General features: G+C 44.5%; 1 protein-coding gene across 4 annotated transcripts in view; it reads right to left on the bottom strand.

The window, feature by feature from the left end:
- Window positions 1–16,474, bottom strand: part of LOC111973416 (collagen alpha-1(XVIII) chain) — a 164,533-nt gene that overhangs the window by 29,757 nt on the left and 118,302 nt on the right. For all 4 annotated transcript variants that reach the window (XM_024000805.2, XM_024000793.2, XM_024000785.2 and 1 more), the window contains 3 exons: window positions 7,226–7,347; window positions 6,969–6,995; window positions 6,361–6,567 (listed from right to left, as the gene is read on the bottom strand). In XM_024000805.2, coding sequence (XP_023856573.1) covers window positions 6,361–6,567; window positions 6,969–6,995; window positions 7,226–7,347 — 356 coding nt within the window. The remainder of the gene's footprint in view (window positions 1–6,360; window positions 6,568–6,968; window positions 6,996–7,225; window positions 7,348–16,474) is intronic.

The following is a 16,474-nucleotide window of genomic DNA, read 5'->3' as shown; positions in this document are numbered from 1 at the left end:
CTATCTCCTGATTCTGCTCCTCAACCCTCCTCTCTCCCTTTCTGCATCCTTTGACTCTCTATGTCCTATCCTCCAGGCCGGCTCGGTCCCCCTCTGCTCCGTGGCTCGACGACTCATTGCGAGCTCACAGAACAGGGCTCCGAGCAGCCGAGCGGAAATGGAGGAAAATCGCCTCCCTGCGGACCTGGCATCCTTTCACTCCCTCCTCTCTACATTCTCCTCTTCTGTCTCTGCTGCTAAAGCAATTTCTACCACTCTAAATTCCAAGCATCTGCCTCTAACCCTAGGAAGCTCTTTGCCACCTTCTCCTCCCTCCTGAATCCTCCTCCCCTCCCTCCCCTCTCTGCTGATGATTCGTCAACCATTTTGAAAAGAAGGTCGACGACATCGATCCTCGTTTGCTAAGTCAAACGACAACAGCTGGTTCTGCTCACACTGCCTACCTGTGCTTTGACTCTTTTTCTCCCTCTCTCTCCAGATGAAATCTCGCGTCTTGTGACGGGCGGCCGCCAACAACCTGCCGCGCTTGACCTATCCCCTCCTCTCTTCTCCAGACCATTTCCGGAGACCTTCTCCCTTACCTCACCTCGCTCATCAACTCATCTTGACCGCTGGCTACGTCCCTTCCGTCTTCAAGAGAGCGAGAGTTGACACCCTTCTGAAAAAACCTACACTCGATCCCTCCGATGTCAACAACTACAGACCAGTATCCTTCTTTCTTTTCTCTCCAAAACTTTTGAACGTGCGTCCTTGGCCAGCTCTCTGCTATCTCTCTCAGAATGACTTTCTTGATCCAAATCAGTCAGGTTTCAAGACTAGTCATTCAACTGAGACTGCTCTTCTCTGTGTCACGGAGGCGCTCCGCACTGCTAAGCTAACTCTCTCTCCTCTGCTCTCATCCTTCTAGCCTATCGGCTGCCTTTGATACTGTGAACCATCAGATCCTCCTCTCCACCCTCTCCGAGCTGGGCATCTCCGGCGCGGCCCAGCTTGGATTGCGTCCTACCTGACAGGTCGCTCCTACCAGGTGGCGTGGCGAGAATCTGTCTCCGCACCACGTGCTCTCACCACTGGTGTCCCCAGGGCTCTGTTCTAGGCCCTTCTCTATTCTCGCTATACAACAAGTCACTGTGGCTCTGTCATATCCTCACATGGTCTCTCCTATCATTGCTATGAGACGACACACAATTAATCTTCTCCTTTCCCCCCCTCTGATAACCAGGTGGTGAATCGCATCTCTGCATGTCTGGCAGACATATCAGTGTGGATGACTGATCACCACCTCAAGCTGAACCTCGGCAAGACGGAGCTGCTCTTCCTCCCGGGGAAGGACTGCCCGTTCCATGATCTCGCCATCCACGGTTGACAACTCCATTGTGTCCTCCTCAGAGTGCTAAGAACCTTGGCGTGATCTGGACAACACCCTGTCGTTCTCAACTAACATCAAGGCGGTGACCCGTTCCTGTAGGTTCATGCTCTAACAACATTCGCAGAGTAGACCCTGCTCACGCAGGAAGACGGCGCAGGTCCTAATCCAGGCACTTGTCATCTCCCGTCTGGATTACTGCAACTCGCTGTTGGCTGGGCTCCCTGCCTGTGCCATTAAACCCCTACAACTCATCCAGAACGCCGCAGCCGTCTGGTGTTCAACTTTCCCAAGTTCTCTCACGTCACCCCGCTCCTCCGCTCTCTCCACTGGCTTCCAGTTGAAGCTCGCATCCGCTACAAGACCATGGTGCTTGCCTACGGAGCTGTGAGGGGAACGGCACTCCGTGACCTTCAGGCTCTGATCAGCCGCTACACCCAAACAAGGGCACTGCGTTCATCCACCTCTGGCCTGCTCGCCTCCCTACCTCTGAGGAAGTACGTTTCCGCTCAGCCAGTCAAAACTGTTCGCTGCTCTGGCACCCAATGGGGGAACAAACTCCCTCACGACGGCAGGTCAGCGGAGTCATCACCACTTCCGGAGACACCTGAAACCCACCATCTTTAAGAGAGATACCTAGGATAGGATAAAGTAATCCTTCTACCCCCCCCCCTTAAAAGAGTTAGATGCCACTATTGTAAAGTGGTTGTTCCACTGGATATCATAAGGTGAATGCACCAATTTGTAAGTCGCTCTGGATAAGAGCGTCTGCTAAATGACTTAAATGTAATGTAAATGTATATGACCTGTTCTGCCCAGCCATCGCCATTAGCCGTTGTTGTCTTAGCTCTCCTGATCAACACCTGTGATTGCTTTATGCCTCTCTCTAATGTCAATATGCCTCGTCTACTGCTGTCTTGGCTAGATCATATTGTTTTATTTCACTGTAGAGCCCTCAGCCCCGCTCAAAATGCCTTAGATAGCTCTTTTGTCCCACCCCACACACACGTGCAGACCTCACCTGGCTTAACTGGTGCCTCCAGAGACGAAACCTCTCTCATCATCACGCAAGGTTCACCGCCACTGTATTCACATCCTACCATACTCTTGTCTGTACATTATGCCTTGAATCTATTCTACCACACCCAGAAATCGGCTCCTTTTATTCTCTGTCCCCAAAGCACTAGACGACCAGTTCTTATAGCCTTTAGTCGTACCCTTATCCAACTCCTCCTCTGGTGATGTAGAGGTTAACCCAGGCCCTGTAGCCCCCAGTTCCACTCCTATTCCCCAGGTGCTATCATTTGTTGACTTCTGTAACAGTAAAAGCCTTGGTTTCATACATGTTAACAGAAGCCTCCTCCCTAAGTTTGTTTTATTCACTGCTTTAGCACACTCCGCCAACCCTAATGTCCTAGCCGTGGCTGAATCTTGGCTTAGGAAGGCCACCAAAAATTCTGAAATTTTCATCCCCAACGACAACATTTTCTGCCACGATAGAACTGCCATAGGGGCTGGAGTTGCAATCTACTGACAGAGAGTTCTGTCATGCTATCCAGGTCCCAAACAGTTCGAGCTTCTACTTTTAAAAATCTACCTTTCCAGAAATAAGTCTTTCACTGTTGCTGCTTGTTATAGACCCCCCTCAGCCCCCAGCTGTGCCCTGGACACCATATGTGAATTAATTGCCCCCCCCAATTTAGTTTGTATAGTTTGCACTGTTAGGTAACCTAAACTGGGATATGCTTAACACCCCGGTCGTCCTACAATCTAAGATAGTTGCCCTCAATCGCACAAATTATCAAGGAACCTACCAGGTACAACACTAAATCCGTAAACACGGGCACCCTCATAGATATCATCCTGACCAACCTGCCTTCTAAATACACCTCTGCTGTCTTCAACCAGGATCTCAATGATCACTGCCTCATTGCCTGCGTCTGTAATGGGTCCGCGGTCAAACGACCACCCCTCATCACTGTCAAACACTCCCAAAAATACGTCAGCCAGCAGGCCTTTCTAATCGACCTGGCCCGGGTATCCTGGAAGGATATTGACCTCATTCCGTCAGTAGAGGATGCCTGGTTATTCTTTAAAAAAGTGCTTTCCTCACCATCTTAAATAAGCATGCCCCATTAAAAAAAATTAGAACTAAGAACACTCCAGACTTGACCAGCACAAAAACATCCTGTGGCGTACTGCATTGGCATCGAATAGCCCCCGCGATATGCAACTTTTCAGGGAAATTAGGAACCAATATACACAGGAAGTTAGGAAAGCAAAGGCTAGCTTTTTCAAACAGAAATGTGCATCCTGTAGCACAAACTCCAAAAAGTTCTGGGACACAGTAAAGTCCATGGAGAATAAGAGGAGCTGCCCACTGCACTGAGGCTAGGAAACACTGTCACCACCGATAAACCTATGATAATCAAGAATTTCAAAAAGCATTTTTCTACGGCTGGCCATGCTTTCTACCTGGCTACCCCCTACCCCGGCCACTAGCTCTGCACCCCCCACAGCAAGTTGTCCAAGCCTCCCCATTTCTCCTTCACCCAAATCCAGAAAGCTGATGTTCTGAAAGAAGGTCAAAATCTGGACCAATACAAATCAACTGGGTTAGACAATCTGGACCCTCACTTTCTAAAATTATCCGCCGCAATTGTTGCAACCCCTATTACTAGCCTGTTCATCCTCTCTTTCGTATCGTCTGAGATCCCTAAAGATTGGAAATTTGCCGTGGTCATCCCCCTCATCAAAGGGGGAGACACTCTAGACCCAAAATGTTACAGACCTATATCCATCCTAACCTGCCTTTCTAAAGTCTTTGAAAGCCAAGTTAACAAACAGATCACCGACCATTTCAAATCCCACCAAACCTTCTCCGATATACAATCTGGTTTCCGAGCTGGTCATGGGTGCACCTCAGCCAAGCTCAAGATCCTAAACGATATCATAACCATCGATAAAAGACAATACTGTGCAGCCGTCTTCATCGACCTAGCCAAGGCTTTCAACTCTGTCAATCACCAAATTCTTATCGGCAGACTCAACAGCCTTGGTTTCTCAAATGACTGCCTCGCCTGGTTCACCAACTACTTCTCAGACAGAGTTCCGTTTGTCAAATTGGAGGGCCTGTTGGCCAAACCTCTGGCAGTCTATATGGTGGTGCCACAGGGTTCAATTCTCGGACCGACTATTTTCTCTGTATACATCAATGATGTCGCTCTTGCTGCTGGTGATTCTCTGATCCACCTCTACTCAGATGACACCATTCTGTATACTTCTGGCCCTTCTTTGGACACTGTGCTAACCTCCAAACGAGCTTCAATGCCATACAACACTCCTTCCATGGCCTTCCAACCGCTCTTAAATGCAAGTAAAACTAAATGCATGCTTTTCAACCGATCGCTGCCCGCACCTGCCCGCGCGTCTAGCGTCACTACTCTGGACGGTTCTGACTTAGAATATGTGGACAACTACAAATACCTAGGTGTCTGGTTAGACTGTAAACTCTCCTTCCAGACTCACATTAAGCATCTCCAATCCAAAATTAAATCTAGAATCGGCTTCCTATTTCACAACAAAGCCTCCTTCACTGATGCTGCCAAACATACCCTCGTAAAACTGACTATCCTACCGATCCTTGACTTCGGCGATGTCATTTACAAAATAGCCTCCAACACTCTACTCAGCAAATTGGATATAGTTTATCACAGTGCCATCCGTTTTGTCACCAAAGCCCCATATACTACCCACCACTGCGACCTGTATGCTCTCATTGGCTGGCCCTCACTTCATATTCGTCGCCAAACCACTGGCTCCAGGTCATCTATAAGTCTTTGCTAGGTAAAGCCCCGCCTTATCTCAGCTCACTGGTCACCATAGCAGCAACCACCCGTAGCACTCGCTCCTGCAAGTATATTTCACTGGTCAACCCCAAAGCCAACTCTCCTTTGGCCGCCTTCACTTATAGTTCTCTGCTGCCAATGACTGGAACGAATTGCAAAAAATCACTGAAGCTGGAGTCTTATATCTCCCTCACTAAGTTTAAGCATCAGCTGTCAGAGCAGCTTACCGATCATTGCACCTGTACACAGCCCGTCTGTAAATAGCCCACCCAACTACCTCATCCCCATATTGTTATTTATTTATTTTGCTCCTTTGCACCCCAGTATCTCTACTTGCACATTCATCTTTGGCACATCTATCACTCCAGTGTTTATTTGCTAAATTGTAATTATTTCGCCACTATGGCCGATTTATTGCCTTACCTCCCTAATCTTACTACATTTGCACACACTGTATATAGATTTTTCTTTTGTGTTATTGACTGTACGTTTGTTTATCCCATGTGTAACTCTGTGTTGTTTGTGTCGCACTGCTTTGCTTTATCTTGGCCAGGTCGCAGTTGTAAATGAGAACTTCTTCTCAACTGGCTTACCTGGTTAAATAAAGGTGAAATATTTATTATTATTATTATTTTTTAAATGACGGTGCCTGTGTAGTGTATCTGTGACCAACAGATGCATATCGGTCTTCCCGGTCATGTGAAATCCATAGATTTGGGCCTAATTAATTTATGTCAATGGATTAATTTCCTTATATGAACTGTAACTCAGTACAATTGTTCCATGTTGCATTTATATTTTTTGTTCAGTGTATATTCTTTTTTTTGTGTGGATCCCCCTCCAATGTTTACGAATATGGATAGCAACAGCATAAACACACTTTTAGTTACATGGATATACATTTTTGCCAACACATGGCTAACTTTTGTTTAACTAGCTAAACAGCTGCTATAAACTAATGTGGGGAGGTCAAAATAATGAAAAACTATGTACCAAATCTATAAAAATATTGAGTACTTCTCCTTGCCATTATCATTCACCTGATGATAAAACAAGACAAGCAGACCTTTTTTGGGGCAAAAATATGATGGGGGTTGACCCCTTCTCTACTGGTATGGAGGTGGATGGGAACGGCAGCCAACTCACAGGCTCTCCGTCAGCTCCTGCGGGTCCCTCAGGGCCGGAGGTGCCAGGAGGCCCAGCTGGTCCTCTTGGACCCGCCACCGTCTGAACCACGGAGCCGTCGCCACGTGATACCACCTCTGCTGCTGGCCCTGGGAGGCCGGGTGGTCCGGGGGGACCAACGGGGCCGGGGTCACCCTTTGAGCCGGGGTAGCCGAAGCCTGCTTTTCCCTACGGAGACAACAGGACAATCAAAAAGTTAAAAAGAGAGTTAAAAAGAGTCAATGCTAATTATTATGTGACTAGTTAAGCACATTTTTACTCCTGAAACTTATTTAGGCTTGCCAAAACAAAAGGGTTAATAACTTATTGACTCAAGGCATTTCACCGTTTCCATTATGGGGTATTTAATCAATTTTAAATTCAGTCCATAACAACAACAACATGTGGAAAAAGTAATGATGTATGAAAACTTTGATAAAGACAGAATCCCAATCTCTGTCAAATGCTTGTGCAATATTGTGCAATGTTTCGACCTGAACGTCTACGTCCAGACAATAAATAATAAACTTGCAGAAGCATTCAACAGTACTTGGACCACAACGTTACAAGAATAGATCATTTGAACATACCTTCATTCCCTTTTCTCCAAACACTCCCTGCAGGAAAAACCACACCCAAGAGAAAAGAACAAGTTAGCATCTGAGTATACCATACATTAGCAAGACCTTCCTAATATTGAGTTGAGCGCAACTCGCAATGTTTTTAGACCAACCATGTTGTTTCATGGAATTTTAACTACTTGATGTACAAACATTGATATATAGACCACTGTTTAAATGTGTTGTCAGGCATTTTAGTAGTTTAAAATTATTCTAAATGTCCGCACCTTCTCTCCACGTGCCCCTCCTCGTGTGCCTGACTCGGAACCAGAATCTCCCTTTGAACCAAGAGGACCTCTGTCTCCTTTCTCTCCTCTGTCGCCCTTCTCTCCTCTAGATCCACCCTGGTCTGGAAAAAAAAAGAAAGAAAGAAAGAAAGACAGAAAGAAAGAAAGGCAAAAGTTATTACCACCTGAATATAAACCTTCGAAAAATATTAAATGCCTGTGCAGTTTCCTTCCTCTCCGGCAACTGAGTTAGGAAGGACGTCTGTATTTTTGTTGTGACTGGGTGTATTGATACAACATCCCAAAGTGTAATTAATAACTTCACCAAGCTCAAAGGGATATTCAATGCCTGTATTTTTGCTTTACCTATCTACTAATAAGAACAATTGGAAAACCTCCCTGGTCTTTGTGGTTGAATCTGAGATAATTACAGATAATTGTGTGTGGGGTACAGAGATGAGGTAGTTGTTTAAAAATCATGTTAAACACTATTATTGCACACAGATCGAGTCCATGCAACTTATTATGGGACTTAAGCAAATGTTTACTCCTGAATGTACTTAGGCTTGCCATTACAAAGGGGTTAAATAATTTTCATATTCAATATATTTGTAAAAACTTCTAAAAACAAATACACTTTGACATTATGGGATATTGTGTGTAGGCCAGTGACACAAAATCTTAAATGTATCCATTTTAAATTCAGGTTGTAACCAAACAAAATGAGTCAATGGGTGTGGATACTTTCTCTAGGCACTGTACAAGGATAATTTGTCCACTAGATGGAGAAGTTAAGACATTCAACAAACAGCTTTGCAATATTCAACTTGTCCCTAGTGAGAGCAGGAACAAAGAGATTTACACTGAAAGACTGGGCAAGTCTAAGATTTTTGCACTACTGGACTGTACAATATATGTCCATTATTCATAAAATTCTTCAAACTCTGTCAAATTGGTTGTTGATCATTGCCAGACAACCATTTAAGTCTTCACATCAATTTAAGTCAAAACTGGAACTCGGCAACTCCGGTACATTCACTGTCTTCTTGGTAAACAACTCCAGTGTAGATTTGGCCTTGTGTTTTAAGCTATTGTCCTGTTGAAAGGTGAATTAATCTCCCAGTGTCTGTGGAAAGCAGACTGAACCAGGTTTTCCTCAAGGATTTTTCCTGTGATTAGCTTCATTCTATTTCTTCAAAATCTTCAAAAACTCCCAGTCCTTAACGATTACCCATAAAATTATGCAGCCACCACTATGCATGAAAATATGGAGGGTGGTACTCAGTAATGTGCTGTATTGATTTTCCCCAAACATACAGTCCATTCAGAAAGTATTCAGACCTCTTGACTTTTTTCCATATTTTGTTACGTTACAGCCTTATCCTAAAATTGATAAAATACAACATTTTCCTCATCAATCTACACACAATTCCCCATATTTCCAAAGAAAAAACGTTTTTTTATAATTTTTTGCACTTGGAAAATATTTAGACCCTTTGCTATGAGACTAGAATTTGAGCTCAGGTGCATCCTGTTTCCACTGATCATCCTTGAGATGTTTTAACAACTTGATTGGTCCACCTGTGGTAAATTCAATTGATTGGACATGATTTGGAAAGGCACACACCTGTCTATATAAGGTCCCACAGTTGACAGTGCATGTCAGAGCAAAATCCCAGCCATGAGGTCGAAGGAATTGTCCGTAGAGCTCCGATATAGGATTGTGTCGAGGCACAGATCTGGAGAAGGGTACCAAACAATGTCTGCAGCATTGAAGGCCCCCAAGAACACAGTGGCATCCATCATTATTAAATGGCCGCCCTGCCAGACTGAGTAATCAGGGGAGAAAGGCCTTGGTCGGGTAGGTGACCAAGAACCCGATGGCCACTCTGACAGAGCTCAAGAGTTCATCTGTGGAGATGGGAGAATCTTCCAGAAGGACAACCATCTCAGCAGCACTCCACCAATCAGACCTTTGTGGTAGTGGAAAGATGGAAGCCACTCCTCAGTAAAAGGCACATGATAGTATATTTGGAGGTTGCCAAAAGGCACCTAAAGGACTCTCAGACCATGAGAAACAACATTCTCTGGTCTGATGAAACAAAGATTGAACTCTTTGGCCTGAATGCCAAGTATTACGTCTGGAGGAAACCTGTCACCATCTCCACGGTGAAGCACGGCGGTGACAGCATCATGCTGTGGGGATGTTTTTCAGTGGCAGGAACTGGGAGACTAGTCAGGATCGAGGGAAAGATGAATGGAGACAAGTACAGAGAGGTCCTTGAAAACCTCCTCCATAGAGCTCAGGCCCTCCAACTGGGACAAAGGTTCACCTTCCAACAGGACCACAACCCTAAGCACACAGCCAAGAGAATGTAGGGGTTGCTTCGGGACAAGTCTCTGAATGTCCTTGAGTGGCCAGGCCAAAGGCTAAACTTGAATCCGATCGAACATCTCTAAATGTTTGTATTTTACACTGCTCATTTGTCCATTTTTTTTAATCACAAAAATAAAAGTATTAAGAGCCTTTTTACTGGAGTTTTCTTCACTCTTAGAACAGCAATAGTGTAATGCTGAGTTTGTGTGATGCCTATTTATCAGCGTTGGCACAAGTCTGTAATGCACTGGTGCATGAGCAGATGGGCTCCTGCATTTTTCAGCATGTCTTTACAAAAATATAGATTTAGAGTTATATAATACCCTCCACAAAATAACCTTCACTCCAAACCTACAACTTGATTTTGGACAAAATTACGTGGAAGGATTCCTACTACCAAATATTCTTATTTCCAAGGACTATACAGCTAATGCTCTGGCAAACCAACAACCAGCAAAAGAAGCACAACAGAAACCTGAAAACACCAACTGAGTGAGTCATGTTCAGTCTGAAGCTACTTTTAAAGCCAAGAATAAATGACAAGGATATATTTTACAAGGACCGAATGCTAAGTTAAGGCTACCGAGCTTGCTAGGACAGAACAGATCCGGATGCAAATTCAATTAGCACTGAGGTGTGAAGTGGGAGTTGTTCTTCACATTACCGTCTATCACTTCACACTACATCAAATAAAAAAAAAGGTGATTTGTCACATGCACAGGATACAGAAGGTGTAAACAGTACAGTGAAATTGTTACTTGCATAGTAGCAACATCAAAAAGAGAAAGTGTCCAGATACAAATATTTTATAATTATTAGATGACGCTTACCCGACACACTTGTCTAAATTGACTGGTCATGTGAAGGAAATGCTATAAGCAACCCCCAGCCACATCTAGCTAAGTGGATGAGTCACTATTGTCGAGACATGTACACATGTTCATGAAATACAGTAGAGGGCCGTAATCACCCACAGACACACCTGGCTAACTTGATGGGTCATGTAATCATCTGGTGAAGGGTTTTGTTTAGACATGTAGTCTTTTGTCTAGACATGTAGCTAGCTCGCTAGCTAGCTAAACAACAAACCGCCATAATCCCAACTCGTACTACTACCAACCAATACAAACATTGTCATAGCTGTAGTATGAATCTGCAGGTAGCTAAAGCTAACCAACCAGGTTCGATGTTAGTTAGCTATCATTAGATTATAACTAAGAATGCAAATGTATTTCCGATTCGAATAATATTACTACGCAGATCATACACGTAACGTTAGCTAGCGAGCCAGCAAGCTAGCATTTTCTAGCTAGCTACCAGCACTATTTAACTTGCAATGAAAACCACTTTGACAAAATTAGAAACGTATAATATTGTATACATGGATGAACGCTTCACGGCAGACGAAACATTTAACTTTGTTTTCTTTGGAGCTACATCTTGTTTGGCCAGCATTGTGTCAAGTCACTCCGGTACACACGGACTGTGGCGTGTAAGTAGCAAAAAGTAGAAAATCACTTTTTCCAACTGATCTGTCGATAGCACCAAAGTTGAGAAAAGTAGCTAAACTTTTGTAGTTTTCCACGGCTAACGTTATATACACTGCTCAAAAAAATAAAGGGAACACTAAAATAACACATCCTAGATCGGAATGAATGAAATATTCTTATTAACTACTTTTTTCTTTACATAGTTGAATGTGCTGACAACAAAATCACACAAAAATTATCAATGGAAATCAAATTTATCAACCCATGGAGGTCTGGATTTGGAGTCACACTCAAAATTAAAGTGGAAAACCACACTACAGGCTGATCCAAACTTGATGTTTAATGTCCCTTAAAACAAGTCAAAATGAGGCTCAGTAGTGTGTGTGGCCTCCACCTGCCTGTATGACTCCCTACAACGCCTGGGCATGCTCCTGATGAGGCGGATGGTCTCCTGAGGGATCTCCTGAGGATCTCCTCCCAGACCTGGACTAAAGCATCCCCAACTCCCGGACAGTCTGTGGTGCAACGTGCATTGGTGGATGGACGAGACATGATGTCCCAGATGTGCTCAATTGGATTCAGAGTCTGGGAGACGGCGCGGCCAGTCATAGCATCAATGCCTTCCTCTTGCAGGACTGCTGACACACTCCAGCCACATGAGGTCTAGCATTGTCTTGCATTAGGAGGAACCACAGGCCAACCGCACCAGCATATGTCTCACAAGGGGTTCTGAGGATCTCATCTCGGTACCTACATGGCAGTCACGTACACTCTGGGCGAGCCCATGGAGGGCTGTGCAGCCCCCCAAAGAAATGCCACCCCACACCATGACGTGCCCACCGCCAAACGCCGTCATGCTGGAGGATGTTCAGGCAGCAGAACGTTCTCCACGGCGTCTCCAGACTCTGTCACATCTGTCACGTGTTCAGTGTGAACCTGCTTTCATCTGTGAAGAAGCCAGGCGCCAGTGGCGAATTTGCCAATCTTGGTGTTCTCTGGCAAATCCAAACGTCCTGCACGGTGTTGGGCTGTAAGCACAACCCCACCTGTGACGTCAGGCCCTCATACACACCCTCAAGGAGTCTGTTTTCTGACCGTTTGAGCAGACACATGCACATTTGTGGCCTGCTGGGAGGTTATTGCAGGCTCTGCAGATTGCTCCTCCTGCTCCCTCCTTGCACAAAGGCGGAGGTACGCGGTCCTGCTGCGTGGGTTGTTGCCCTCCCTACTCCTCCACGTCTCCTATGTACTGCCTGTCTCCTGGATCCATGCTCCTGGACACTCGCCTGACAGACACAGCAAACCTTCTTGCCACAGCTCGCGATTGATGTGTGCCATCCTGGATGAGCTGCACTACCTGAGCCACTTGTGTGGTATACTCTCGCTCTCATGCTACCACTAGAGGTGAACGCACTGCCAGCATTCAAAGTGACCAAAACATCGACCAGGAAGCATAGGAACTCGAGAGGTCTGTGGTCACCACCTGCAGAACCACTCTTCTATTGGGGTGTCTTGCTAATTGCCTATAATTTCCACCTGTTGTCTATTCCATTTGCACAACAGCATGTGCTCATTATTGATCTGTTGCATCCTATCTAAGTGGCTAGGAGAGTTTGATTTCACAGAAGTGTGATTGACTTGGAGTTACATTTGTGTTTGTTAGTGTTCCCTTTAATTTTTTGAGCAGTGTATATTTTTTAAATGACATGTAGAAAGGACTACAACAAATACTGAGCACTCACGTTATAACAAAGCATGCTACATAGCAGACCAATCCTAAGACCCTAATCTTCCCGCAGGTCCAAGCCCAATCCATATCTCAACCAATCACTGGCTAGGAGAAGCGTGTTGTTTTTTTTCCCGGGCGCTAAACCAATAGGCAATGAATTAACAAAATTAGTTATTATGATTATAATAAAGTTTGTTACAGCCAACATGAAAGTTACAAAAGTATCTGCCCAAAAAGCATTTTGATAAAACAAGTGTATGCATCAAATGCCTCTTCTGATTGAAGTAGTAACGAGCGATTATTAATGCCGCACTAGTCAGATTAAGATCACTATGCATCTGATAATATGCTAAGCAGGCCCTGCAAGGTTCTCTTACTCTAGCTTACATTTAGGCTGAAAGCCAAAGAGGTTTGTCCATCCCGTTGGTGCACTGCTATCCAGTTGTTAGGCTGTGTCCACCAGAGATCTGGATTCGAGCCCGTGCTCTGCCGCAGATCCATGGCCACGGACCGGTATGGCTCATGGCCGCCGTATTGCACAATTTGCCAGCGGTCGTCCTCGCCGTGTTAGGGAGGATTTGGCGACCGAGCTGACCAGGGATTTCCCTACCTGTTTCAAACTCTTAATATCTGGCGGATGAAAAGCCAATCTGACTTGTTACTGTCCTATTCAGTTATTGTGCAACCATGCTTGTCATTTATGAACCATTTTGAAAATCTTGCTCTCTCTAATCTCTCCTTACTCTCTTCTTTCTCTTCTCGGAGGACCGGAGCCTTAAGACCATAACGTTATGACTACCGGCATGAAACTCCTTGCCCGGGTCCAAGTCCGCCGTGGCCCTGCTTGGCTATCCAGTTTACACTGTTCTTGCCTGCGCGTTTAATGGAACCGCCTACCTTGTCGCCCAGACCCTGCTGTTTTCAATTCTTAATGATCTGCTATTGAAAAGCCTAACTACATTTTCTACTTATTATATTGACACATGCTTGCATTGATGAACATTTTTGAAAATCTTTGGCTCTCTCTAATCTTCCTTCTCTCTTTCTTTCTTCTCTCTCGGAGGACCGGAGGCCCTAGGACCTATACGTCAGGACTACCGGGGCATGATAACTCCTTGCTGTCCCCAGTCCGCCTGGCCCTGCCTGCTATTCCAGTTTCAACTGTTCTGCCTGCGGTTATGGAAACCCCCACCTGTCCCAGACCTGCTGTTTTCAATTAATGATCGGCTATAAAAGCCAACTAACATTTATTCGCTGATTATTATTTGACCATGCTTGTCATTTATGAACATTTTTGAAAATGCTTGGCCTCTCTCTAATTCTCTCCATCTCTCTCTCTTTCTCTCTCTCGGAGGACCTGAGCCCTGGACCGTGCGCGAGGCTGCGGGCTGTGATGGCTCCTTGCTGTTCCCCAGTCCACCTGGCCTTGCCTGCTATTCCAGTTTCATCTGTTCTGCCTGCCGGTTATGGAACCGCCACCTGTCCCCGGACCTGCCCTATTTTCAACTCTTATTGATCGGCTATGAAAAGCCAACTGAAAATTATTCATGATTATTATTTGACCATGCTTGTCACTTATGAACATTTTGAACATCTTGGCATAGTTCTGTTATAATCTCCACCCAGCACAGCCAGAAGAGGACTGGCCACCCCTCATAGCCTGGTTCCTCTCTAGGTTTCTTCCTAGGTTTTGGCCTTTCTAGGGAGTTTTTCCTAGCCACCGTGCTTCTACACCTGCATTGTTTGCTGTTTGGGGTTTTAGGCTGGGTGTCTGTACAGCACTTCGAGATATTAGCTGATGTACGAAGGGCTATATAAAATAAACTTGATTTGATTTGATTTGATTTCCTCCGACACATTGGTGCGGCTGGCTTCCGGGTTGGATGTGCGTTGTGTCAAGAAGCAGTGCGGCTTGGTTAGGTTGTGTTTCGGAGGACGCATGGGAGTTGCAGCGATGAACCATTACAGATAGCAAATCCTAATAATATAAACACCTTACTTTAAATGAATGTGCTTAACATGCTGTCATATTTAGTATCTAATTTGCAATTGTATAAAAAGTTGTATTCTAATTTCATAAATGGTTAAAAACTCTGTTTTGCATTATTTGTTAATAATATGAACACCCTACCTTAAATTACTGGGCTTAAATTACAAATGATTTATTCCGTACTGCCTAATTTGAATAATAAGTGCTCTAATTTGCATAATATAGTATTTCATCAAAGTTACTTTAATTTTAATCTCTGTGTTCTACATCAGCCCTGAACATTTCATAACAACATATCTTGAGATATTGGACAAAATGTGTTGAATTTAAGAATTTGGTGCCATTATTGACTAGGGACTTGCATTGACACCGTCTGCAACCTTTTTGACATTTTCGATAACTTGAAAAAAGGATAGGATATCTCAGCCATGGTAAGTCCTATCCTCATGGAATAACGTGTTGTGTTCCTGATAAGCTTCTCTAACATGGAATACAAAGTATAACACCAGAACCACAGGACCCTTTTGTCCCCCAATACCCTATAATTTGCTTAAATCTTTTGACATTGTGGGAAGTTAGACGAATCAAAAGACATTCAAAAGACATTGTAAACATTATTTTGGTTAGCTAGCTAGCTTTCGTTAGCATAACTAGCGAGCTACTTCTGTACAAATGATGCAGGGCTGCCAACTTTTTAAGAACGCTTGGAGTGAGATTTTGCCTAGAAGGGGGTCTGTAACGTTTTAAAGCTACTTACCTGCAATTCTATGTATTTTTTTACATGGCTTAGGCCTATGACCAGAGTGGGGGAAAAAACACAGGTCACGTGTATTCAGAAAGCTTTGAACATTAAATGAACACAAAAAATGTTGACGACTCTGTTACTTAGCGATTTTTGGGGGATAAAATGTAAAGTACAGTAATATTTTATTAATCATATTTTAGGTGTTTTGACACTTTATTCAGACAGTAATGAAATTAGATGGGGAGACAGGCAAATGGAGAAAGTGGGAATGCTCTGCACAGGAAATACTAATGGTTGATGGCAGTGAGTAGGTAACCAAATTATAGATTGCAGTCTCCTTGTACATAGACTGCCTTCTAGGTAAGGACACAAACATTTGGTAATTTTGGTGAATTATTAAAATCAGTCTGGAAGAAAATCCTGCTTGCTCTCCATTTATTTGTATTTATTTTTTATTTGTACTCCAGGAGGGTTAGCCAAGTACATTTACATTACATTTAAGTCATTTAGCAGACGCTCTTATCCAGAGCGACTTACAAATTGGTGCATTCACCTTATGATATCCAGTGGAGAGCAAGCCATCTTTAGCAAGTAGTGCATCTGAAGCTCTTTTAAGGGGGGGGGGGGGGGGGGGTTAGGAAGGATTACTTTATCCTATCCTAGTATTCTTAAAGAGGGTGGGGTTTCAGGTGTCTCCGGAAGGTGGTGATTGACTCCGCTGACCTGGCGTCGTGAGGGAGTTTGTTCCACCATTGGGTGCCAGAGCAGCGAACAGTTTGTGACTGGGCTGAGCGGGACTGTACTTCCTCAGAGGTAGGGAGGCGAGCAGGCCAGAGGTGGATGAACGCAGTGCCCTTGTTTTGGGTGTAGGGCCTGATCAGAGCCTGAAGGTACGGAGGTGCCGTTCCCTCACAGCTC

Source organism: Salvelinus sp. IW2-2015, linkage group LG2 (genome assembly GCF_002910315.2).
Source record: "Salvelinus sp. IW2-2015 linkage group LG2, ASM291031v2, whole genome shotgun sequence".
NCBI classification, from domain to species: domain Eukaryota; kingdom Metazoa; phylum Chordata; class Actinopteri; order Salmoniformes; family Salmonidae; genus Salvelinus; species Salvelinus sp. IW2-2015.
Note: the sequence above shows the minus strand (reverse complement) of the source record. Positions and strands in the feature narration are given on the sequence as shown.